The sequence below is a fragment of the Lonchura striata genome, chromosome 3 (assembly GCF_050655825.1).
Source record: "Lonchura striata isolate lonStrDom1 chromosome 3, ASM5065582v1, whole genome shotgun sequence".
Taxonomy (NCBI): Eukaryota; Metazoa; Chordata; class Aves; order Passeriformes; family Estrildidae; genus Lonchura; species Lonchura striata.
The window spans coordinates 102,982,993-103,009,474 of NC_140705.1; the positions used below are offsets into that span (position 1 = coordinate 102,982,993).

The 26,482-nt window shown below is 39.7% G+C and overlaps 1 protein-coding gene across 3 annotated transcripts in view; it reads left to right on the plus strand.

Annotated features, from left to right (window-relative positions):
- Positions 1–2,428: 2,428 nt before the first annotated feature.
- The window catches only part of PPP2R5A (protein phosphatase 2 regulatory subunit B'alpha), a 42,240-nt gene continuing 18,186 nt past the window's right edge, over positions 2,429–26,482 (plus strand). The window contains exons 1-3 of one of the 3 annotated variants that reach the window (XM_085576028.1): positions 2,429–3,244; positions 20,069–20,265; positions 25,302–25,403. In XM_085576028.1, coding sequence (XP_085432154.1) covers positions 3,094–3,244; positions 20,069–20,265; positions 25,302–25,403 — 450 coding nt within the window. In that variant the 5' untranslated portion in view covers positions 2,429–3,093. Of the gene's footprint in view, positions 3,245–3,288; positions 3,491–3,550; positions 17,628–20,068; positions 20,266–25,301; positions 25,404–26,482 lie in introns of those variants that run through there. The other 2 variants (XM_085576030.1, XM_085576029.1) reach the window with 2 other exon arrangements.

A 26,482-nucleotide genomic window follows, 5' to 3' on the forward strand; every position in this document is an offset into this window, starting at 1 on the left:
CTCTCAAACACAGTTATTTCAGACTGCCACTCACAGCTCTTGTTTCATTTTTTGTCTCCAAATACCCCAGTCCAGCAGGCCTGTATGTTCCAACGATTTCACACGTTGATGTAATTCCACTGACTTCAAGTGCAACTTAAAGCAAACATTACCATTTCAGTTTGGGAAACTGTAGCTGGTCACCAGAGATGCTGCTCATTCTTTTCTGAAACAGAAGAGTTATATTAAAAAGACAAAAGAAAACTCAATGGCTAGAAGTACTTCTTATTTATTTGAGAGAATAAACGTTTTGTTTTGTGTAGCTGACTCAGATTTCACCAATATTTCTTTTACAAATGATACATGAAGATGCAGTCTGAAAATATCTTTCAGTGCAATCAATATGAAAATCCCATCATTGCAAGGAAGGCTTGGTGTCATGAATTTCAACTGCCAACAGATTTTTTAAAGCACATTTTCAAACAGCACTTCTAAGCCTAAGCAACCTTGGGGAAAACACTTTAAACCACAGAAAACCAACATTTTTACATTTTACAACTAGAACATGTATCAAGCTTCCTTAACAAATCCTGAAATGCTGATGAACCTCTAAGGTAGACTCTTTTACCCTGGGAATTGGAAGCAAGGCTTGAGTTGCCAATAAACAGTACACAGGACACGCTGGGCAGTGTCAGTTTCTAAAAATGGGTGCAGAAGCAAATGACAGCTGTTGGAGGGCAGGCAGGAACAGAGGAACACACCGATACAGGGGCTTGGCCCCAGTGATCTCTCAGTAAGAGCTGTGGGCCTTGACGTGAAGTGAGAATTAACCAGGTAATTAATGCAAGGATTTCCTTTACTGCAATCAATATAGGAGCTGGTAGTTTAAAGGACAAGTACCTAGAGACTGCTATGTTATCTGTAAAACAGATTTTATAATATAAGGAAATGAAATGAAAAGTCTACAACACCTACAAGATTGATAAAAGTATATTACATTAGTACTCTATAATTTCTAGATATGTTCTATCCAGAATTTAATCTAAAGTGTATAGAAAAGGCTTGTCTCAGCTCAGCTCATAGGGGTTATAGAATATTTTAAACCAGAAAAGACCCATAAGGATCACTGAGTCCAACTCAAGTGAATGGCTCATACTCCCTCTCTCTACTAAAGATTATTTCATTAAAAGCAAAGAAGATGAGCAGTGCACAAGCTAGAGACTGTGTTGACATAGGAAAGGAAAATGAAGAGACAGAAGCAAACAGGGAGATCTGTTTCTACTGAATAGGCTATCACACTCTTAGTCTTTTACATTCATATAAAGCTATAATCATTTGCCTTTTGATTTATGGTTTATATACACAGAGATTAAAGTCCAACTCATGTCATGAAGGCATTTTACAAACATTTACGGTGATCTTATTGTATTTATGCCCTACCACAGCTACCGAAACTTGAGTGTGTGCTTAAAATACTACAAATGCTTATTTGCTGAATCGGTATCCAAACCTATGTAGCAAAAAGAAATGCGCTGACGTGCTCAAAACTTAGCGGTACGCGAATGGCCACAAGACACGGCATCCCGCGTGTCCAGCTCCGCACGGGGGCGGGGGAGCCGGGTACGGGAACGGGCCGGCGCAGGTCAGATCCTGATGCAGCCCGCGGCGCACACGCAGCCGTGGCTGTCACCGGCCCGGCTGCAGCCCGAGCCCCGCAGGCGGATCGCGCCCAGCAGCGGGACGGGCTCCCGGCTGCGCATCCAGCCCGGGAAGCTCGGGCAGCGCCGCCTCCAGCCGCTGCCGCGCTGCCAGCCAGGGAAAACACCGCGGCCGCGCCGACCGTCACACACCCGAGCCCAGCGGAGACCAAAGGAGACCTTAAAGCGCTGAGGCGTCGGGAGGGTGGGCGAAGGAACCAAAAATTCGGGAGCAGTGGGGACACGGCACGGAGATGCGCTTGGGAGCGCAGCGCGCGCTGCCGCGGCTCCCGGCGCTCCCGGCTCCCGGTCAAACACCCTCTCGGCGGTGTCCCCGTGAGCGGCACCGCCGGGCGCGGGACGCTCGCTGCGCCGCTCCCCCGCCCGCCGCGGGATTGGCCGGAGCGCGCCCCGCCCGCCATCCCGCCCCTTCCCCTTCCCCTTCCCCTTCCCTTTCCCCTTCCCTTTCCCTTTCCCTTTCCCTTCCCCCCGCCGGGAAGCCCCGCCCACCCCGCCTCCCCCGCTCCCGGCTGGAGGAGCCGGCTGTCAATCATCCGGTCCCCGGCGCGCGGCCCAACTCCCGCGTTCTCCCCAGGCCGCCGCGGGCGGAGCGGGGGGCGTTCCGCATTCCTCTCCTTCCATTGGTCGCTCCGGGCCGTCAATCACCCGTCGCCGCCAACCGCTGCCTCTGCCACCGCCCTCGCCCCGCCCCTCCCTCCTCCCTCCGCTCAACTCCGCTCGCTCCGCCAAGTTGCGCGGCCGCTGCCCGGCGGCTCCGGGGTTGTGGCGGCGCCACGCGCGGCGGCCCCCGGCGGAGCGCGACGAGGCGGGATGACGGCGGAGGCGCGGGGAGCGCCCGGCGGCGGCTGAAGGCGGACAAGGGGCGTGTGGAAGCGAGCGGCTGAAGCCCGGGGGCGAGTTCGGCTGATGACAGCGGGCTCGACTGAAGGGGACGCAGAGCGAGCGAAGCGGGAGCGGGGCAGCGGCGCCGCCGAGCCCGTCCCGCAGCGGGTCGCGCCGCGCCTGCCCTGAGGACAGCGGGACCCCGGGAGGGAAAGTTTGGCGCTCGCCCGCGCCCGCCCCGCCGGGCAAAGTTGTCTTTGGGTTTGTTTGTTTGTTTTCCCTTTCCTCCTCCTCCTCCCCCCTTCCGCTCCCCCGCCGGCTCCGCGCGGGGAGGAAACGGCGAGGGAAGCAGGAACTGAGGAGCGACCCGGGAGCCTCCCCAGCGCCCGGCAGAGCCCGCTCCGCTCCTCTCCTCGTCGGTGCGGTGTGTGAGGGCAGCCAGGACTTCGTTTTTGGTGGCGTTTTTCGTTATTGTTGGTTTTTTTTTTTTTTTTTAAGTCCCTTTGTTTTTTGCCCGCCCGCTTCTCCCTCCGGTACAATATATGCTCGTGGAGAGCCGCCCCGCCGCCCAGCCATGTCGGCGGCCATCTCTGCCGCGGAGAAGGTGGATGGCTTCACTCGGAAATCGGTGCGCAAGGCGCAGAGGCAGAAGCGCTCGCAGGGCTCCTCGCAGTTCCGCAGCCAGGGCAGCCCGGTGGAGCTCTCGCCGCTGCCCCAGCTCAAAGGTACGAGCCTGCCCTCCCCTCCGGCTGCAGGTGCCGCTGCCCACACCGCCTGCCCCGCGCCCTCTGCCCTTTAGCCGTGTCCTCCCCTGCCCCCGCTGCTTTCCAGGTAGGGACCCGCGGCAGGAATTGCTCCTCTGCTCGCACCACCCAGCGCCGCTGTCCCGGGCGCCGACTCCGCTAACTCGCCACCCCCCTATTCTGGCTGTTCGCGTGCGTTTTAAGGTCTTACTGAGGAAAATGTAGACGGTAAGTTGAGCTGGGGAGTGCAAGCAATTGAGCGCTAAAACCGGGGAGCGAGCGGTGGCTCCTCCCACGGGGGTTTTGCGGAGAGGAGCTGTGCCCGAGGCGTGACATCCCGAGTTAGCGGAGAGCTCGCCTTGGGCTGCCCCGGCTTTCGCACCGCTCTCGGACGGTGCTGGGACGGCGTTTTGCTGCTCTCCAGGAGTTGCCTCGGAGACTTCCTCCAGCACAGTCTGTGTGGCGACACTCTCACGCGAATGAAAACTCTGGATGAAGCGGAAAATAGACAGTGATGGTTTTATCCGCTGTGCTGGTTCTAAAATTTGAGAAGGCTCAGTTCATTAGGTCATAAAAATGAAGTGAAGTTCATTGCAAACTTCTACATCTTTGACCATCCGAATACGTTTCTGTATATTTTTAAAATTACGAAAGGATATGTTGAGAGAGTATAAAGCTTGTTATTAAAGCATTTATCAGGGACTTGAAAAATAAGGTAGAGCGACTACCTTAACGTGACTTAGCATGTTAATTTTACTTCCACTGGCTTTAAGGTCTTAAGGCTTTTGAAGCTGCATCATGTGATGGTGGAAAAAAAAAATCTGATTTGCAGTGAATATCCAAAATCTGAATGAGATATAGTAAACATAAAAATATTCATAGGTACTAAGTTTGGATTTTTTTTTCAGTTTGATTTTTATGGCACTTACAGTCATGTCTAATATTTCAGGGCTGTCACGTTTTTTCTGCTCTTTGAGTGACAGATGTACATGAATCATAAATCTGGCTCTTAGCAGAAATGTTATTGACTAGAAATAAGCTTAGGCAAGGGAGTAACAAGGGCAGGGTTGTTTGGTTTTAAAATGTTTGTTGCAGTCGGTTTGGGTGTTAGTTTTAACAGCAACAGCAGGATTGTTCTTGCTCCTTGTTATGGGCTTTCCTTCCTCTATGAAGTTGTGTCCTGTCTTGGTCCGCTACTTTGATTTGAGGGATATATAACCTGGATATTTTGTTTGAAACTAAGATTCAGTTTCTGCTGTTTCCATGCAGTTTAGACAATACATTTTCCTAAGAGCTGAATTTGAGAAACCACACTTGGGACTTTGTAAAGGCCCTTGGTAAATACTGCATATAGGTGGCAGACTTCAGAAAGTTTGAGTCCTGGTCCAGCAAACAGTTAAACATACGTGTGTTATGCAGGGAGCAATTCCAGCTTCAATCAGCAAAATGTCCAAGTTTACATTCTTTGCTGAGCTGGGACTTTAATATTAAATTTTTAACTCTGCATTATTAAGTCTTGTAGTTTTTTGAGTGTGGTTTTATAACTTTTTACTTGTAATACAGAAAAATTTTGCATGCCATCAGCAGCTCACATGTTTGGAAATTTGAAGCCATAAACCAGCAAAGGAATTTCTTCAGTTATGCAGGGTTTTATAGTAGTTTGAATCGCCTTATTGCCTTAAGTTCTTAAAGGAAAATCCCTTCAGTCTTTATGCTTATGATTCAGATGTGAAGTCTTGCCTTGGAGACCTGCTTCAGAACAGAAATTGTGGGCAAAATATACTTTTATGAGCTGTAGTGTCCCAAGTAGGCAGTTTGCAGAAAGTTAAACAGCACTCCTTTTGCTTGCATTTTTCCCTTAGGTTTGTGATGTTAGATTTGTCCCGTAGCTGTGGACATGGGATAGTTTCTTTTCATAATGCTCCCTTTCTCCTTTTTCCTTTTAAACCTTCCTTGCCTCTGAAGCCAGAAAAGGTTCTAAAAAGAGTTTGCTCTCTCTGCAAATGGATCGTTTTATAAAACTATTTGTTCTAATCGCTTGTGTCTTGGGAAGATAAATCTTTGCTTTATTTGTTAAAGTTAGTATGGAATTTAGCAATAGTCTTGATGCTGCTAGTGTAATATCATCTACAGACTCATGAGCCAGAATTTACAGGGATGGGCTGGAAAAGGAAAGTACAGTCATTATAATGATGCCTGCGGGTGCTCAGCATACACTTAGTAATTAGAATAAGTTTTTACTTTTACAGACCTCTGCAAATAAATGTTAAACCTGAGGTATTTCAAACCTGTATTGGGAGAAAATGCAATATTTTTAGATGAAAAAGCTGTTTGGTATTGTGCTGCTGTAAAATATTTCATCTTGTTTATAGGAATTGTCTTGTTTTATCACTTTTAAGAGACAATATTCTAAAATAAGTATAAACAGTATTTTAAAACTCCCTAGTAGGTTTGTCAGACTGCCCTAAAGGACTTGCATCTATTTTACTGGAGGGAGAGATGTTCCAGAAGAAAACCAGAAATTACCCATCAGTTTAGAAAGTACCTTCTTGGGTAGTAAGTGTTGTGGGATTTTTCCTTTTCTGTAGGGGTTGCTTTGTTTGCCACTGGAATGGCCAGCTCAGATGGTGAGACACGCTTTTCAGAGTTGTACTGTTTTAAAGCCTTTAGACAGATAATCTTAAAAAGACATATTTCTGCAGTTAATTGTACTGCTGCTCTGAATTGCCAAAATTCTGTGCTTTGGCTGTATATTTCTTCTATCAGTGATACATCACATCTCTTACTAGTGAGTAACAGTCCCCAGTAGCAGGAGCTCTTCCCTTCAGAGGTGGTTTTTTTTTTTGGGGGGGGGGGGGGAGTGAGATGGAGAGGAGGGATGGTAAGGTTCTGTGTTGTGATTAACATTCAGCTTGTCTTTGTGTGTGATGATATCTATCCTGTGTAGGTGAAAGCTCAGCAAAACCTGACTGATGGCAGGATACTCAAAATAATTTAGTAATGTGTTCTTCAGGTAATTTAGGAGGTTTCCTAAAGCACTGTTATTCAGGACAGTGTCCATCTTGCTATATTATTTAACAACTGAATAAGAAATACTGAAGACAGAGTGATGATATTTAAAAGAAAAAAACAGATTGTTTAATCACCTCCCAATCTTCTTTTCATTTTGTTACCTAAAGTTTGCGTAATAACAGAATTTTGAAGAATCTTCAGCCAAAGTAATGTGCTGGAACACAGCATGATTTTGTCATTTCATGGGCAATTCTGAGAGTGTTGCTTTTAAAGAAATCTGGCAAAGGTAGTGTTATTTTTGTTATCTTAAGAAGTGGTAATTTTGTCCCAATAGGAGATTGTTTTAAGAGACTGCAATAGAACATGGCAGTTACCTTCATTTTTGACAAAGAGATGCAGCTTGACCTTGGAACCTGATCTGACTCTCTCCAGTATGCATGCTTGTCTCAGTCACTTTTGGTTGAAGCAGCATGTAGAAATACAGGTGGAAAGTGGTGAATAGAAAACCCAACTTGCTGCTTTTATTTAGTGCAGTTAATATGGTCTGTCAGGTTGTAAAGCAAATAGATTTTTTTTTTTGTCTTCTGTGTACCAAACATGTCAAGTGCAGCTGGAAAGAATAAACATTTCCTGATGCCTCTTACCCTCACAAGAGAAGAACTGGAAGGTGGTCTAGAAATCTTTCAGCCATGAACTAGCAATAGTTAGAGGGATCTCTGTGGGGCTGAGAGTTACAGAGGTGGAGTGTACTGGAATGAGAAGACATTTTTAAGAAGTGTGTAGTGTCAGCATTCAAATACAGGTGTAAAATAAGTGTTAACTCTGGTTATTTTCTTTACTTAAACCACTGAGAGAGAGCTTGGCTTTGGATCTAAACTGGTTGCTGTGTTCAAGCTAAGCTTTTGTGGGAATGTTGCAGAGGGGCCTGGTAACCTTGCTGATAGTTAAAATTTTAATGTTATTAAATCTGAGGATCAGTTCAAGCTTCACACTTTGAATGGTTTTGAGTCGCACTGTGTGCTTCAGAGTAACATAAATTAAGTGGAATTAAAAACAGCTGAGAGGAATTTTCTTGTCATGTTAAGTTGCCTTTGCTCTCCAAGGGAAAATGTGCTTCAAAGTTTTAGAATGGTTTACTTTTACTACAGCCTTAATAAATATTTATAAGTGAAAGGACAGTTTTCTCGCTCAGATTTGCACTTGGTTTTTTGTGTCCCTCATGATTAATTGTTTCCTCTTCTGTAGTCTCCCATCCTCCACCTTTTGTATTCAACATCCCTTGCAACTGTGATATTCTTGGATGAGTTTTTCCTTAAAAGTGAAAACCTTTAACTCAGATGAAGAATGAGGATGTTCTGTGAGAAATTTATGTTTACCTTTTACTATAATCTCAGCAGGACAGACTATGAAGTAGTCAAAACTTCCTTTTTAGTGAAGTTACAGTCTTGAGAAATAAACAGCCTATAACAGATGAAAAAACTGTAGTAGTTCCATGAAAAACGAGCTGTTTGAATTTTTTTCTATATTAAGGAACTGTTCCTAGTTTATGGAGTGGAACATTTTGGTTCTTATTCTTAACAAATTGACCTTTTTATCCGTAGACTTGAATTTTTAGTCTTAGAATATACTTCCATCAAAAGCAACTCCTAAATATAGAGCCTATTGACTATCTTCACATGAACTTTTCTATTTCAATCTTTCACATCTTCCATGTGCCAGCTTAGTATCAGATTTCTTTTTCCATATTCATTGCTTTCTGGTTTAGTCAGATAGTACCTTTGCTGGTGCTGAATTTAATGTTAGTTGCTGTGGGAAATACAAATGGAATTAGTTATTTCTGCAGGCTATCTGATCAAAAGATTATTACTTCAGTCTATAGATTTGAGGTTTTTTTAAACATCTGTCTATCTTAAAATCATTCAGTGCTTTTCAAAAATGTCATACCAACAGTTCTGGACAGATGAATATTCTTCTAAAGCACAGAGGGGATATGTGTTGTATTCTGATGAAAAAAAAAACCACTTCCATTGAGAAGGCTGCAAAATTTAGCTTCTATACCCTTGTTGTCCTGATTCCTGTTTTAATCTAGCAGGTTAAAATTATGGCTTTTAGCAGCATGTGGATTTGGAGGGTTGGAGTTGCAGCCTAATTGGATTAATAGGTAGTAAATAACACCTGTTTTAGAAGACTCCCTTGGCAAAATGCTCTGCTAGAAACTAGATAGTGACAGCTTCTTTTTAAAGTGTGAATCAGAGAATTACTGAACTAGTTTTTCTCAAGTTTTGCTGGATTTGTGACCAGTGAATAATGTTGTCTGCAAGATGCCTATTTCATGGTATGTTTCTGACTTGAGAGAAGAGTTCATCATAGTTAAGGTTGCCTTTGGTTTGCCTCCATAAGACCTTATTCTCAGCTGCTCTTAACATTGCTGCATTGTTTGGACAGAAGTTTTCCATGCCAAGTATGGACAGTTTTATTTGCAAATCTTTCTCAAACTAATTTTCTTATTTTCAGCAAAACCAATTCAAACTACTTTGAACATTAGAGGAAAGCTAAATTATATAGTGTCAATATAAAAACAAAACAAACCATTAATTGTGTTGAGGTTTAATGCATGCAGATCTTTGGAGCTTAGCACAATGGTTTTAATGCAAATGAACCTCATGTGGTCCAAATTCTTGTTTGGTCCAATTGTAGCTTAGCAGTAGGACTGGTGAGTTGATATTTACCAAACTGGTTTGTAGAGCTCCTTCAGGATCTGCCGTGCAGCTCGTGTTTGGCATGGGAGCATTTTTTGGGCTTCTTGTTGCAGTACTGCTAGGACAGCACCCAAGTGTAGGCAAAACCTGTCATTTTCTACAAGCAAGAGCCCAGGAGTACATTACAGGTGGAGGCATTTTATGGAGGTATGGAACTGCTGAGATGATGGAAAAGCCAAAGTGCGAAGAGAGAGCAGAAGTCATCTCCTCTCCAGTGGCTGCAGGGAGCTCAGTGTTTGGAGTCTCAACACTCCTGTTGGCTGTGCAACTTTCTGGAAATATTTCTTACTATATTCTCTTCTAATTTCTTTGTAACTTTCCATTGCAGCCGGGGATTTTGAACTTCCCGTGATCTTCCTGAAACTTCACAGGCTTAAGGTTTTTGTTCTGTACATCAGGAATTCTTTGCAGATTAGCTGATTCATCAAATGAGAGATTTTTTTTCTTGAGAATTTAAAATTCAGGAGTGCACAACTGTACATTTGGGGGTGGGAAGTGAAGCTGGAAAGGCTGCTGAAATATAAATGCAGGATACAAGGCCTCAGTATTTTAAGGGCATGGAGGGTATGGGAACAGTCTGATCAGAAGTCTGCAGGCCTCTATCCTGCCAAAAGTGTAGTATGTACTGCTGCAATGGATAAGGTGAAAAAAAGACTATAGATCAAAAAATAAAAATGGTGCTCTTGCACTGCCTTAACTATTGGGAAAAGATTTCTATCTCATTCTCATCCTAACTTTCTTCTCTTTGCCATTGTTTATCTTGATCTTACCAAGCAAAGCTTTGGTGAAATTGATGGGTTTTGTCAGTTTTGTTGATATGTTGGTATTCAGAAGAGAAATACAAGTTTTGCTGAGGAGTTGGAAGGTGGAGGTGAGAGTAACAGCAAAAATTATATTAGTGCATGTCTATTCAAGAGCAATGCTGCAAAAGGAAGATGTTCTATTTCTAGTAAATAATTTTTTAAAAAACTGAGAATTTAAAAGATGATAAAGTTATTCCCTACAATAGGAGAAAAGCTTTCCACTTTCCATATTTTATACAAGTTTCAAATGACTGATTAGAAATTTGTATCTGAGACCATCACATGCTTGGAGAGTTGGCAAGCTGTGGATGACAGACAGTGCAGTAGATCTCAGAACTGAAAGAAGAGGTGGGTTGAACAAGTTTAGAGGACGGCAGTATAGTGTGGGGCAGGAAGGCTGATCTGAAAACAATCAGGAATAAAAAGTCACAGCAATGTCTCTATATATGAAGGGGGAAACAGCTTCATTTCTGCTATAGTTGTATTAAAGGATTAGCAGAGTACACAACTGCATAAACAAGTGAGCTTTTAGAAGTTATTTAATAGATTTATTTCTGTAGATGCTTGGTCCTTCAAAATACAGAGGCATGGTTTTTATTTTATTAATTTCATCCCAAGTAACATTGTACAGGAGAGTATAGGGCGGAAAAAAGTGGGCTTTCTAAAAAAAGTTCTAATTTAGTGTAATTGTGTAAAACTTTTGAAAAGCATGCCATATTTTCCATTTCAAATTCTATGCTTGAAATATGGCATACATGTAAGATTGAAGTCTTAAACAGCAAAATTTTCATTCCCTGTCCATATAAAAGCAAAAAATAGTGAGACTTGAGCTTAGGTCTTGAATTATGTATGGGAAACAAGCTTGTGTATTTCAGCATAGTTGGATTCTGTAGGAAAGCAGTTCTTGTTTTGAGAAGAAAAATTAAAATATGAGTCTCAGCACCCTCTTGAGAGACATGGACTTGGTCCCACAGTAAAGTCAGGAAGGGCAAGGTTTAGTAATACTTAATTGTTCATTTTCCCTTAAGAGTAAGAAGCAGGATCAAAATAAACTAAATACCTCAAAATTATGTAAATTGAGTTTAAAAATATCCAAGATATTTCACCAAATGGGAGAGGACTTAAAGTGCAGGTTCCCTCATTACTGAACACTTCATATTTAGAGTTCTTGGTAGAAAGAGTGTAACTGTTTGAGTATGCTTAAAATTGATGAAAAAATATCTCAGCCTTTTATTTATGAGGCTAAATGTCTACTTCACTTAAATTAAGCAAAGAGATCCCACGAATGTTTGCTACTGCTCAGGATGATCTGTTCTTGTTGAGGTTGGTGGGAGTTGGGTCACTGAATGCAGTACAACCAGGATTTCACTTGTATTCCCTGTCTAACTTAATCATAGTTCTTTCCACTGCAACATAAGCATAAGATGTCTCCTTATTGATCTGTGAAGACTTTGAAAATTAAGAAACACCTGTTTAGCCAATTTGTGAACTTGGTATTTATTCAAGGAGTTAATCCAGTACTTGTAATTTGCATGCACATTTACACTGGAATCCAAAGGAAGAGGTGGGTTTTCCTTGTGTTTTGAAAAGTTAGATTGGCTGTTTCCTCTGGCACACATTTCCTATTAAATTACTGCTCTATGAGATGCCTCTTTAAAGTTTAAAAGCTAAGTGCTAAATTAACTACAAGATAAGTTTCTCTACTTTTGTTAAATTGTGTTTAACAGCCACCCTTGGTTTCAATAAAGGGTGTTTTTATATTTCACTTAGCACTAATATTGCCATGTGAAAATTACATGAGCGTTTCTTCAAGTTTCTGGAAAATAAACAAACTTGATTTGTGTTGACTTGCATGTTCTTGTGTGATGTCCAACTGGAGCAACTTCATCATCTTACTCAAAATTAATTTTATACTTGGATATGGTGAGGAAATGATGGGAAAGTTAATGGATTTTTAATCTGTTAATAATATGCAACACAGATCCACTTATGGCATACTGCATAATTACCGCTCATTAATTATAAACTACCATAATGTCAGTCAGACAGGAGTTTTGCAGTTGACTTAAAGGGAACTTAAATTGCAAATACAGTTGCTGCCCCTTCAGACTTACAAGGTGCAAAATGATTGGTTTTGTTCAAGAAAAGTGATTAGGTCCCTGTGAATTGAAAATGTTATTAATGCAGTCCTAGATAATGGGTATTAAGCTGAAATTTCTGCTGAGGCTGTGTGGCACACAGCTTTGTCACCTGCTTTATGGCTGTCTGCATGCCCTGGTAAAATCTGTGCAGAGCACTACGGGTGTTGAGGGGTAAAATAAGGAGCAGAGTTGCTCAGATTATTATTTTAATTCTTAGCAGGGTACATGTGAAATGCTTCCTTGAGTCCACCTTGTCATACCCTCAAGGGCTTTATTGCATATTCAAATGGAAATGTGAATTTGAAGTGTAAAAGTGTAAATAACGTCATCATATTTTGGGAACATGGAGCATCATACCAATTGTCCCTTCTGATCTTTGTGATTTGACACTCTCAGAAGCTTGGTCTGTACCGTCCTTCCATTTCTGTAGTCCCTTGGGTTTTGTTGGTGGTTAACTTCCTTGGCACAAGAGTGAATTACCTGGAGTGACAAGTTGCTTGTGCAGCTTCTCTGAGTACTTTCACCTTGTGGCTCATTCAGTAACCTGACTTAGATTTTTTAAAGAAATTACCTGTTTACATACACAGGGCTTTACCTTTTTTTGCCCTCTTGTTAGGAGTACTTCTTGAAAGCATCTCTGTTTTACCATAACAAAAACCTCTGTTGCATTTCAGTATTTAGAAAGCTATTTAGGAGCTGTCTTTTCTGTTTGGGAAAGTAGTTTCAATTCTTGGGCCTGTGTATTAATTTCTGTAATTTTGAGTTAAAGTGCTATATATCCCATATTCATATCTTTTGAGAAAGAATTTCCCATTCAAAAAATCAATTGCTCTCTTTTCTTGCATGAGTGACCTGGCTATGCAGATGAATTCCATAATAGGATTTATCACCCTGAAATTTAGAGGTCTCTTCCTTAAAGAGGCAGGTTCCTGTTTTAAATTAATTTTTTAGAGGCTCTGGATATATTCAAAAAAGGCTTACCCTGCCATATGATCAGTCACTAAAACTGCTTTATGGATTTTAAATATGACAGCAAATACAGTAGCAGAGTGTGTCAAAACCATAAACTAATGCATTGGAGAGCATTATAGTTGGCTTATGGGTGGGATCAAGCTTGTTTCAAGTACAAGAGCAGTGAGGGAGTAATTGTGTTTTGAAAATATAACATTTCAGCTGTGTAAGAAGTGAAACTTCTTTAACTTTTCTAATAAATACAGTTTCACTCTGAACAAAACTTCATATGGTTAGCCATGTGCAAATTCCTTAAAACTCAGTACTTTCAAAAGCAGCACTGATTCAACTGTGTCAGTCTGTTGGACAATTTTTTTTTTTCTTGCTTTTCCTTGTTGTTGCATGGAAGTGAATTTCAGCTTGATTCTGAACTGCTAGTGTGCTCTTGAGGTAACCTTTGTATTGTTAAACTTGTACATTTTGTAAAGGGTGACTTTAGGGTGTTTTTTGTTCCTGTTCCAGTGATTAGTATGCTTGGTGAGTTTTTATTTGTTTAAAGACCCAATGGTGCTTTAATTCTTCAATTTTTAGAAAGTGTGGTAGAAATAAGGTGAATTGTGGCTACAATTACTAGAGTCTAACTTTAAGGACCAAAAGGATAATTTGTATTACTTTTTGCATCTTAACTGCTTGTTGTCTTCTGTAACTAAACAGTAAGAAATAGGGCTATTAATACAAAAGCATTTCAGTACTTTCTTAATCTCTAAAGTGTCTCAGTTGACTCAAATCTTAATTAAAATCAAGGGATTTAACATGGTAGTAGCTGGAGACTCTTAACTGTGTGAGGTTATAAGAAAGCCTGGAAGATGGTAAAAACCATTAGGACTCTAGATAAGACACTTGCAATTCATTATCATTGCAAGAAGCCGTGTCACAGAATTTGTGACAGATGTTGTTAGATCAGCATAGGCTTTTCAGATTTTCTGGACTGATTTGTTGAGGTCAGCTGCTGGCCACATGGAGCAGCAGCTGAGACTCTGAACAATCACTATCTTACTGGGTGGGAGACAGCTTTCCAGGAGTACTTCTTACTAAATGACTTAAAAATTACCTGTAGCCTACACTTGTAACTAACTCTCTAAATCACAGTGCATGTGAATGTGAATCACAGTGTATGTGAATAAAAGGAATTGTTGATTGTTATTCTCATCTAGTTTTACTTCTAATACATGATTTCCTTTTTTCCCCCTTCCCTGTCATGTATCACAGAATTAATCTTAAATTCAGAATATTCCAATGAGCAAAATTTCTGATTTTCTTACTATTTCAAAAGAGACTGGAGATGTACCACGTGGAGGGTGCCACAGTGTGCAGATCTTGCTTGATGACCACCTACAGGATAGTTTACTTAAAAATGGAAATACAGGAGAAGCTCAGCTTGTCTTGATTGCCCCTTTGCAGTCCTGATTTCTGAAATGAAGAGGTTAAATATTAGTAGGAGCACCTGAGTCCTAGACAGGATTTACCAACTTGGCAGTTCTGTGTCAAGTCTTTTTTGTGGTTGTTTTGTTTTGGTTTTTGTGTATCTCCTACAGGTAGTATAAATTTATTTTCAGTAATGTTTGAAAATGCATTCTTATTTCATTGTCTTCCAAATCTCTTTCTCTAGTGAACAAACTTACTATTCAATAAGGAGCTGATTAACTTTTAGGATACATCAAGTTGTTCTGACTCTATCTGTCCTGGAAAGTCAGAGTTCTGTTTACTGATAACATGGAGAAAAATTCACTCAGCCCCTTCTGGAGTCTTAGCAACAGCTGTAGATTTTGGGGTAACAGGTAATTTGAAAACACATTCTTTGAACTCTTGATTGTAGGAGGCAGAGGGAAAACCTACAACCCTGGTCTACTAAAAAATACTGCTTATTCTTTAGGGTGGTGAAGATTTTTTAATGTGGAAAACCTGAAAATATTAATGAAAAGTACCTTGGATGCCTACAGTGCTGCACAGAGCTCATCTGAGTAGCCCTATCACTTTCAGTGGGGCTGTTGAGCTGCCAAAAGCTGGAATTGTGGGACCTTCTCCTATGGCTGTATGGAGTTACTGGGGAATGTTATATACTACCAGCCAAGTATACTGGGGCTGCATTTTTTCTTTAAAAAGAAGCTTAAAGTGATTTAAAGCAAAACAAAATCCCCAAAATAACGAAACCCCACAAGAAACACAAAATCCAAAATGTGTTATTCTCAAGTCTCTGACTTAAGTGAAAAATCTTACCTGCACGTTATCTCATGCCTCAGTACTTGGGTGATATGGTTCCAGAGGACATGGTGAACGAATTTAGCAGCTCACAGGAGCTTCTGCTCCTGTCTCCAATCCTGTGCCAGAGCTGATGCACATCAGGCCCCTCCAGAAGCCATTTAACCTCACTAATAGGACCATGTTATTGAGTTAAAGCAGCTTAGGAAGAGCCTGAGAAGTTCCAGAGCCAGTGCTGATGGATGGATGTGAGTGGAACAGAGAAGGGGAAGGGAGGAGTAAGTGGGAAAGGGAGAGAGACCTCTCTCAATCTCTGTCAGCAATGCCTTTGCTGCCTGTCAGGCTGCAGATGGAGACCTCTGAGAACCTGGAAACACTCCATGCCCTGTTGTAAAATCAACTGCACCAAAACTGCACTTGATGCAAAACCAAATCTAACAATGTTTTGCCATGCCTATAACATCAGCACCAACACTCAGAGGCTAGGAGAGGTCACAGTGATCATGTACACAAGAGCTCTCTGGGACAAAACCAAATAATAAATTTAGGTCAAATGAGGCTCCCCATGCTTGGTGTGTGTAAGTGGGGCAGAGTTTAGCACACTACCTCCTTTTCAAACTAATGGTGTCTCTGAAAGGAGCAAGGCTGTACAAAATTAAATGAAAAGCCCTAATTTTAAAATTAAATTAAAAGCCCCAAACCCAGAGATTTGGTGTCTCAGTCCACATGCTCCTCTCTCCATGTCAGTGTTAAGGCTTTGTCCTGCTCCAGCAGATTCTTCCAAGTGCAGCTGAATACAGCACAGTAGGTGTAACCAGGCAGCAGAGACTAAATCCAAAACTTTGCACTGTGGAATGCTGCATAATTATGATATGATCATTTTTCATGTATTCAATTTGTCAGGGAATTATGTAGAAGTGTAGAATTGTCTCCAGGTTCTAAGGAGATGGGTGTTTTTTCTGTAATATCATTGTCCTCTAGGTGCTTGAAAGGGCTGGGTATGAACTGCTTTAAGAGGCTGTCAGAAGCTCCTTGGTTGTTTCTCTGGCTTCTGCATCTTCTTGGGATAGCTCTTTCAGGAAAAAGTAGAAATATTAGTGAGACTTAAAAAAAAAAAAAGGAAAATGTTTGCAAATATATGAGGGCTTTTATTTTGTATTGGCAAGGAAACTATGAATTTTATTCTTGCTGTTTGTGTAGTTGTGAGAGTTTTTGTGGATTTAGAGTCTGGTTTCTGCTGAGGAATTAAGGATTATGTTAGGTTCTCTGGCTTTGTACTGGAGGTCTTGGGTAAACAATTGTGTTGAGAAAGGAGAATTGTCTTTCTTTTCCTTCCAGGAGGAAGGCCTGTAAATGAAAGAGGTAAATATATTGTAGGAAGACATCATTGTAGTTTGTTTTTTTCTCCAGTTATGTACCAGTGAAGTAGCTCTTGTGAATTTTTTTTCTTCCCATGTTTTGCTTGGGCCTTCTCTAGAAAGATTAGTCTCTCAACTCAATATTCCATGCTTAGGTTTGCATTGATGACCTTATAAATCTGCAAGCATTTGATTTAGAGACAAATCTGTACAGTCATGTAGTTTCCACATTTTAAAATTTCTGCTCAGGAAGAACTTTCAAGTCAAATTGCTTGCTACTTTTTGTCCTTGATTATTGTGCCTACTGTCTGTAATGAGGGGGAGTTTGTAAACAGTAGAAATAGTCTGTGGATAATTTAAGTATTATGAAGTGCAGCAATCAAATTAAGTATTTTAATCAGGTACAAGCTGTCTACTATCTTTCATGGAAATGACCAGAGGCAAGTCATGATTAAAGTGGGTCATAACTTGCAATAATTCTTTTGGTGCTGGATGTTAAGTTTTTGTCTTCAGGATTTCCCATTATTATGCTTGATTCAGGGTTGTTTCATTGAGGCATCCACTGTCTACTTTGAACCCAATTTATCTTCTGTGGTCTTTATGGTATTTAGGGTATTTGAAGAATAACAGTTATCTTGAACTCCACATGTACGATTTAAATCTTTGTAGAATATTAGATTGAAGCTGGTTTAAAAACCATGCCGTGGGTTGTTCAACTACTAAAGCTAAAAGCTCCAGTATTTATACGGTTATGGTGGCACAGTTTATTTTATTCCTAGAACTAGAATAATCTATTACGATATGATTTTATTGTGGCATAAAGTTGTCTAGCTTTCACCGTGATGGGATAAAGGTAAGGCTTTGAAAAGTTAAGAGCCCTATCTGACAAACAACTTTTCCTCAATCACTTGGTGGTTCCCATGGTACCTTTCATAACATTCATGGGACAAATGTGCAATGTGTCAAGCAGGGATTGAGCACTTGAAAGCAAATCGTGCTGATAGAATAGAACTGGCTTTCTTGTTACCTTATTTTTGCCATAGCTGCACATAATTTTCATCTCTTGCAGATGACTAGAGATGGTAAGTTGATAAAATAATTGTGTTTCCCCTTGCAAGTCCAAAAAAAGGATGTATGCTTAAGAAGGTACTTCCTTTGGTTTTACTTTAAATGTTTTAATAGTAACAAAATAGATTAATGGGTGGGTTTTTCATTTGAGGAGACAATTGAGAGAGATCAGGTTGCTAATGAAATAGACTGCTCATGCATGGCAGGGGAGAGACTCTCTTCTACTCTTGTGTCTAACCAGAAGTGGCCGATGCAGGAATTTATTTGGTGTCCTAGGGAAGGTAATAAGTGATTTAATTATTTTGTATGAATTCCAGTTACTGGCTTTTAACCTGAGGTCTTTAGTCTCTTTGAACCATGGTTAGAAGTATTCAGGTACTGCTGGTTTTTGAAACTTCTAAGTAAATTTTGCTTAGTGATACTTCATTTTTAATTTTTTGATTTTTTTTTTTTTTTATCATCAGCTACCTGTATTGTATTAGCTGTGCCTCACTTGTGGACCTTTTTAAGTCAGACTGTAGTTGAGTTTGTAGTGAGGAAAAATAAGAGTAGGCTTGGTTCCTGTGTTAGTCTGGCTGTCAGCTTGGGGCTAGCAACCAAAAAAGCTGCCCTCTCTATGTCGGTTCCTTAAATTAGGCTTTTTTGGATTTTATCCTCAGCATGTCACTGTTACTGCTTTGTTGCTATGATACAATACTTACTCATGCAATCCGCTGTAGAATATTAGAAGATCTGAGCTGAAATGTTATGTAACTTACAAATGTTTTTACAGCTGATGTTCATTATTTTGCAGAGAGTAACAATTTGTGTCTTTGTAGTTACCTGAGTGAAATAAGCATCTTGCAAGGTTTTTTCTTCAAAAGAAAAGTGGTTCAAATCTGAGGGAGTAGTAATTGGTGGCTCGTTCCAAAGCTCCCTGAAGTTGTTATGCTCTGCTGATGGGATCACAGCTGGGAAAGGGAGCACAATCCAGGATTCTGGTGCTGAGTTTCCAGGGCACAGTGAGCAGCGTGGGTTATGCTGGAGGCGTGTCAGTCCATTTCAGCAATTACTTTTTGCTTAGGGAAACGAAGCAATTCTATCAGATAACTACTGAATATTAAACCTGCTGTCGACTGTTGTTGTTCCAGCCTCTAAATGAAAGGTGCTTTGGTAGGAAACTTGAGAAACAGGCATTATCAGAGTGAACTGTTAAAGGTATAACAGGCTAATGATGATTGTTGAATTAGAATAATTCTAAAACATTAAAGAGAAGCATGAGATTTTTTGTGATTTGATCAGGTTTTAAAGTGAGAGTTAAGATTTTCAGTACTCAATTGCATTTTCTTGTCTTGATAATTTTTTTTTGTGATGAAACAGCAGTGCTTATAGCAATACTGCAGCGAATGAATGGTGCTAAGGGATGTAGTCAGGCTGTAAGCAGTCTTGAAAATCCTTCACGGGAGAGCATTCTCTATTTGGAGATAAAATTGGAGTACTATTTTTTCACCCAAGTGAGTGAAATGCCAACTGGCTGATAGATGAGGTGACACTGTATTGGTCCAGTGTCTTTGAACCCCTATAAACAGTTGAAAACAAGAAAACAAGATACATTAAACCAAATTTTCAGTTAAAACCATGATTGTTATGATCATGCAGCTTTCAAACAGTTACAACATATTAAGGATGTATTAAATTTTTGAAGTGTTGTGCTTGATAATCCGTCTCTTTTAGAGTAGATGTGAAATACTAATGGAGGAATTCTGCTTATCAGATTACAGAGGTACTGAATGCCAAAATGAAAATGCTAAGTCACAGCCAAACATGTTGTCTTAATAGGCCAGAAAATCTGGAAAACCCTTATATGACCAAGATTGTCATAAATTATTTAGACCAAGGCATTAAAATTCAGGATTAATCCTTTTGAAATACTGGATTTTTTTCTTCAGAGAAACATAGATCACATGATGTCGAAAGTATGTGAAGCATTTTGCATTGGGTAAAAAGACAAGGTTCCTTCAAAGCAGATTTTACAGCTTTTAAGCAGGTTACATAATGAGGGATTAGAGAACAGAATGAGACAAATCGGATGAATGAAAGGTTAGTTTGATGTACTGCTTCTGGATATGACTTCTGGTTGTGGAGAGCTGAGACTTGTTAATGTTTATGTATTTAAAATAAAGTTATTTCAGTAACTCATTGCTGGTAGACAAATTTACTGCTATGTCTTTGTCTGTTATTTCTTTCATGTACCAAAAGTTGGAGATGGTAGATGTTTCATTCTGACATACAGATATTTTCAGTTTTGGCAAAATTGCTTAATAATTTGCTGTTCGTTTTCTGACTACAAAGGACAATTTTTCCCCATTAAAAAAACAAGTCATAGCTATGCAAATTCTTGTCAACAAAATAGATAGAAAAATCCTGTGTTTGCTTCTACAGATTTAAGTGTTTGGGGTTTTATTTTCTTTTATAGATGCCACCTTCAATGAACAGCAAGATCTTTTTTGTCAGAAGTTGCAACAGTGTTGTGTGCTCTTTGACTTCATGGACTCTGTTTCAGACCTGAAAAGCAAAGAAATCAAGAGAGCAACACTGAATGAACTGGTTGAATATGTTTCAACAAATCGTGGAGTGATTGTTGAATCAGCTTATGCTGACATAGTGAAAATGGTAAGTAGAGTGCTCTTATTATAGTTTGTATTTTAATAAAATATCTTAATCAGTTTATGACTCTAATGGTATTTGACTAAGAATTGTGGTTGGTTATTCTGCTTACACAATATAATATAATTTGTTAATGATAACTTGGCTCAGAAAGGCTTGTAAAAGCAAACAACTTTCAGGTTTTAATTATTAGCTGAAACATGATGCATTTAGGTTAATTAAAGTGAGAGAACTGGTACACTGCAGCTACTTGCAGTCTGGGTAAGCTTTAAAGTTGTTCTCTTTCAGAAAATGGCAATATTTCGGTGCTGCCTATCTTTATTTTTTAGTGGCAGTGGAGACAGGCTAAAGTTTTCTGGTAGTGATTGCTGCAGGTGCTGGTGACAGCAGAAAGGTTTATCAGTATAAGAAAGCAACTCTACTTTGTAAACACTTTTCATGGCTGTTTGTTATTATTTTGGCTTTTAGAGCTGTACTAGAGTAGCCTAAGTGGTTTGCTGAAGTTATAAACCATAGGATGACTTATCCCATGCAATTGCTGCTAATGGCTTGTTGAATAATGAACAAAATATTTGTGGTTATCTGCTGACTTTCTCAGGTATTTATGTACATTTTCAAATGCTACTTAAGTAATGTTTTTGATCTGCCTGTACCCCATGTACAGGGAATGCAATTGAAATACACATGAGAATAATCTGAATTTTTTTTTCCTAGAAGTGTGAAATGTAAAAACAATGGCTTTAGTGCCCATGCATTTACATCAATGGTTCTCTAAACTTTGGTGAAGTTTACATAGATAAAATACTGACTTTAAAAGAGCTCTCAGGAACATAAGCAGAACAGTTCAAATATACAACCTGAAACTTGTGTAGTTCTTTATACAGTACAAGTTTAGGGCTTTTTTAGGTTCATTTTGTTTGTTGTTTGGTTGGGGTTTTTTTCTGGGCAGCTGATAGGGAAGATCAGATCTTTAATGTAAATAAGTGTGGAAGTTTTGCTATTATACTGAAGGGCTAGGATTATTGAAACCCTTCTAATCGTTTTGGCTGTTTCATCAGATGCTTATTAAGTGTTACAAAAAAATCTAGGACACTGGGGGGTTTTGCATAGTTTCGTTTTTTAAAGGACCTGGTTTTCTGTCCTAAATGTTTTTTACATAAGAAAATAAGGGACAAAGTATGTTCATCTCTTTTTAGGCTTTTTTTTTTTCTTGCTGCTGATGGCAGCAAGCCTGAATCCTTGCAGTATTTTCTTATTCTGTGTGCCCTCTGTAGCCCCTTGTTAGAAGAAAGAATATCCTAACTAACCCATAGTACTTGTTGAAGGGAGGTTTTCTTTTATATTGGAGTTGTTTTCTTTTTTGGAGATAAGGTGGTGTTGAGCTGTTCTTTTGAGGTTTTTTTTGTTGTGCAAATGATTGGATTCTGTGGATGCTTGTTTTTCCTTCCATAACAAATTTCCATCTCCTTTACTCCCCTAAAATTACAGAAACTGAAGAAGCTCAGTGAGAGCTTTTTGAGAGCTTGAGACAAAAGATCCCTCCAAGCTTGAATGGTATTTCTGATCTCCCTGGCAACTGGCAGTAGAAAAGACCTTTGCTGTGAATTAGGACGAAGTACCAGCTTTCAGAAAAAAATCTGTATGGGTCTGTCTCTCCCTCCACATAACACCTGTGTCAGGCTCGAGGCCTCTTGGTAGCAAAACTTGTCTGAGATTGAAGAGTTACTGTTTCACTTCTGTTTTGTTTGGGTTTTAAATTTTTAGGCTGTTCAATGTTCCTGTGCTAGAAGAAAAAGAAAAAAATTTGAGTTTTACTGCAAAGTTTGAAGTGTGTTTTTGGGATGAAAAAATAGAAATGGCCTTAATGAAATCCAGCTATAATCTGGCTCGTAGTAAAGGACAGGCAGACTAAAAAATTCCCTGAAAAAAGCCAGAGTGGCAGCAGTGGCAGAAGCAGAAACAATTTCTTTCCAAAGCCCCTTGTCATTCCCTAGGCCTGGGACAACTTCTCTCGAGCTCACAGAGGAAACAGCCTCAGGTTTCAAACAGGTTTCTTGGAGTCACCTGGGCTGTGAGGAGGAGAAGTCAACAATGCCTTAAAGATAGCAGGAAGGGAAATAAAATGTTTTTTCTGGCTGGGGCATGGGCATGGTCTGTGCAGGTGAGGAGGTGTCTGGCATCCTTTGCTTCCCTGCTGAGCCAGGTATGCCACAGGCTCCTGTGGTTGTCTCTGCTCTGCTTGGATCCTGAGGCAGGGAGCTTGAAATGGTACCAGTGTCATTTCAAGCCACTGACAATGGAACAACATCATTCAAAAAGTCTTTGTTTAAACAGATGTGCACGACACACTGTAGATTATCTTCTTGGTGCCCTAGGCAAGCAGATTTTCCTTCAGCTGAGGGAGAGTTTTGCTTACAAATAGTTTTGAAGGTGTAGCACAGCAGTCAGTGCACCTCTGTTCTGGGTCATCCAAATCAAGTGTCTTCTCTGTTTGGAAATTCTCAGTGAAAAGCATTCTGAGGCTAAAAGGAAATTAGGCTGAATGTTTTAATTTTTAAAACTTCCTGGGTAATTAGAAAGTTCTACCTTGTATCAGTTTTGGGAACATGACAGAAGTGTCTCTTCAGTACACGTAACTCTTCATTTCCTTGTGCCTATCAACCTTGCCTTGTTCCCCAGTAGCATATAAAAATCTAATAAAATCTTCACATATATATATTGTCCTAACAGGCTGTATGAGTTGTGAATTCAGGATTTAAAAGAAATCAGCTATCCTCAATCTGTACTGAAAAAACCATTCAGAAATTGGAATTGAACCGAGTATCTTTCAAATGTTTAGATCAAATGTACAGACAATAAGAGGCTTTTCTTCTTTTTTGTTTTAATATAATTGCTGTATCTCAGTACACTAACTGGCACATTTTCTGATGCCATTTTTTGAAAACTTGGGGGTTTAATTTAGAAAGATGATGCTGGATTTATCTGGAAATTGTTCTAACCTTTTATGATTTATATTTCTGAAATCACAGTTTTGGGATAAGACATAACTTAGGAAAGAAAAAGAATGCTTTAAATAATATGAGATGTTATAGAGGAGGATTTACAAAAGTATTGCAAACATAATAAGGTAAATTAACTGGGTTTTTTTTGGGAAGACAGGCTAATATGTAAAAAGGGTGCAAGGTTTATTTGAAGTTTCATATATTCTTGAGAGATTAATAATGCTAGTGGAAGTATTGAATACTCCGAAAATCATACAATTGGTTTTCCAATTTCCAGTAAAGGCCTGGCTGAGAGGCTTGCTAATTTTTTCTGCTACAGAAGTGTATTTAGGAGGTTTGTTTTGGACATGAAACTTACTCACTACTCTGAGGTTCCGTGCCGAAGGCTGACCAGCTCAGTTCAGCAAGATGCATCTAGAAAGAAAAAGAAGTGTTCTCAGGAGATGTTACCAGAACACTTGCAAGCAGTGGTAGAACATTCTCTGTAGGAGACTGATTCATATGCTGGAGGGTTTTATTGAATACCTGGTAAGAGTGAACAAAGCAGATAAGAGAACCAGGATTGTAATGCTGGTTTTTGACCTTGATTAAAATGAATGTTCTCTGACTCCTATTTCTACCTCCTCTCCCCCCTAGTCTTTTGTTCTTGAGCTTTGGAATCCCAAGTCCCTTGTGTTTATAACATTAAAGGACACCTGTACTGCTTTTTATGGGGTTGTTTGTTTGGGTGGTTTTATTTGGTTTGGGTTTTTGTTTTGTTTTTTCATTGTTTTTCCTGTGCATTAAGCTTGGAGACAGCTGAGCCCATCCCCACAGAACTTCACTGCCCTTCCAACCTGGTGCTGTGGCTTTGCCATGTCCCAACAGGAGACAGTGGCACGACACAGAACAAAGGGCATAGGAGGAAATGAAAAGTCAGTTTATGCAATAGCTGTGTATCTTGTTTAATGAAGCAGCTGATTCTTTAGTGCAGAGCCAGCTGGGTGACTTCAGGATCTTTCTGAAGTCCTTTTGCTAGATTCTTCGAACACCGTGGAGACTCCTTGGAATATGTGCAGGAGGATTTTCTGCAACCTGTCAAACAGCTTCTTTTGTGCTTAGTAGGCTTGGGTGATAAGCAGCTACTTAAAACAGATTTGATTAAAAAGTCGAAAAGAGCTAAAAAGGTGATTGGAAAAGTTGGGTTAAACTTGTTCCTGAAGGAATGGTAGAAAATGCAGAAATTAAATGAATTGCATATTCTTTTGTTTGTGTTAGAGATTTAAATCGAGTATGTGCTATCTGATGCAAGAGATGACATTTTCCCTTTGACATCTGAATGGTCTTCTATCCATACTTCAGCATACTTCAAAAATCCTTGAAGAAACATTTTTAAACTTGTCCTTTTGAAATTGATTTGATGTGACTGTGTCATACTAAAAGTAACCTAGAGTAACTTTAAGAAAAATAGCTACTATGTGAAATGGAAAAGCTAGAATAGTTAGGTGTTTCTAACTTTCCAAACCTTGAAACATCTTGAAATATTCAAAGGTGAAAAATATAAACAGAAATATCTTGAAATCTACGTAAAGAACTGTAGAAATAGATCCATTTTTGGGATCGTTTGCCTTACATGACAGACATGCTCTCTCTTATGTGGACAGAACTCTCCTTAAGTCATAATTGATTAGTTATGTTTTATTTGTGGTCTTATATAAAAACAGCTCTTGGTGTCATGTAGTTAAAAATTGTTCTGATAGGGAAGCTGATTTTTTCTTAAACCTCCATAGTTTCAGGGAAAATTTTGGAATGTGACCATGTTTAGATTCAAGCTTGTCAAGCAGTTGAGACAAAAGTTACTTTCTTATTTACTGATATCTTACTGACATCATACAGACTTCTGGCTGCTTGTATTTTGCAGTTTGGAAAAAATGAGATAGTGATTTCTTATGTTACTTTTTTAAGATGTGTTTAATTTTATTTCAGGATAAGTGCAGTACCTTAATGAGTGTGACCTGTGAAAGCATAAACAGTGATACAAGTAATTTTTTTTGCTTGCAGATTAGTTCTAATATTTTCAGAACACTTCCACCTAGTGATAACCCAGATTTTGATCCAGAAGAAGATGAACCAACACTTGAAGCCTCGTGGCCCCACATACAGGTGTGTAATTCCTTTACTTCCAAGCCTTCTTGTAAGACAAGAATCATGGATGCTTCAGTCATTTTGTGCCTTTGTTAAGAACAAGAAAATTGCTTTTATAATACAATTGAGTTTTTATACTTGAGAGGGGAAAAAAAGTTTTTTAGCATGTATAAATATGGCTGAATGTAACTCTTCCAAGTGGTTTAAATACTATTTTTTTAAACAGAGGGATTGCACTGTTACATTGTGTTGTATGTATGTCTCAAAACTGTGGATATTTTAGGTAATTATGTTCTTCACCTAAGAGGTTTGTTTTCTGCAGCTGGGCAACCTTTTAGTGTTGCTTCAATAAAATATAAGTTAATATTAACAGTTCTGTTTCTCGTGGCAATAACAAAAAATGGAGTAATAGCCTTTGTCCTTTGAGGAAATAGAAATCCCCTCCTTCTTCCCCACCCTCTTCCCTCCTTCCAAAACTCGACAATATCAGCGTTGTTTGGTAACAGTTGCATGGTTATTCTATTGTTGCACTTCTCTGCTGTATCAGTCATGTGATTGACTTGAAACACTGCTGAATTTTATTTTCAATTAACTCTTAGAAGCTGTAAATGTCCAAGCACGTATCTTTGGTAGTTCATTGCTGAATTTATGTAAGTAGTGAAGTGACATGGCAACTCCTAGCAGTGGGTAGATAAGGCTGCTGCACATCTTTATACCATTTGTTCTCTCCTCTCAAGGGCTAAGATGCTACTCTGCCCCCATAATATTACAGTTCTAATGCATCCACAAATGCTCTTATTTTAAAACTGGCCTTCTAATATTGACTCTAAAAGGTACGTATTCAGCATAGTATTTCAGACTCAAAGAAGAATTAAGTTATCACAAAAAATAACTCTGCAGGTTAAAGGGTGTGATAATTGTTTTCTTATATATGGGCAATTCTAATTCATAGGAGAAATGGCTGTAATTGAACTAGATAAGAGGCTTGTCTTTGTTGGGTGGGGGGGTGCAAGAGCTAAGCAAATGTCTCTTGTCAGCAGCAGCACCATCTGACTTCTAAATACCTGTGTCTCAGAGGTGAAATTTGTAAATACTAG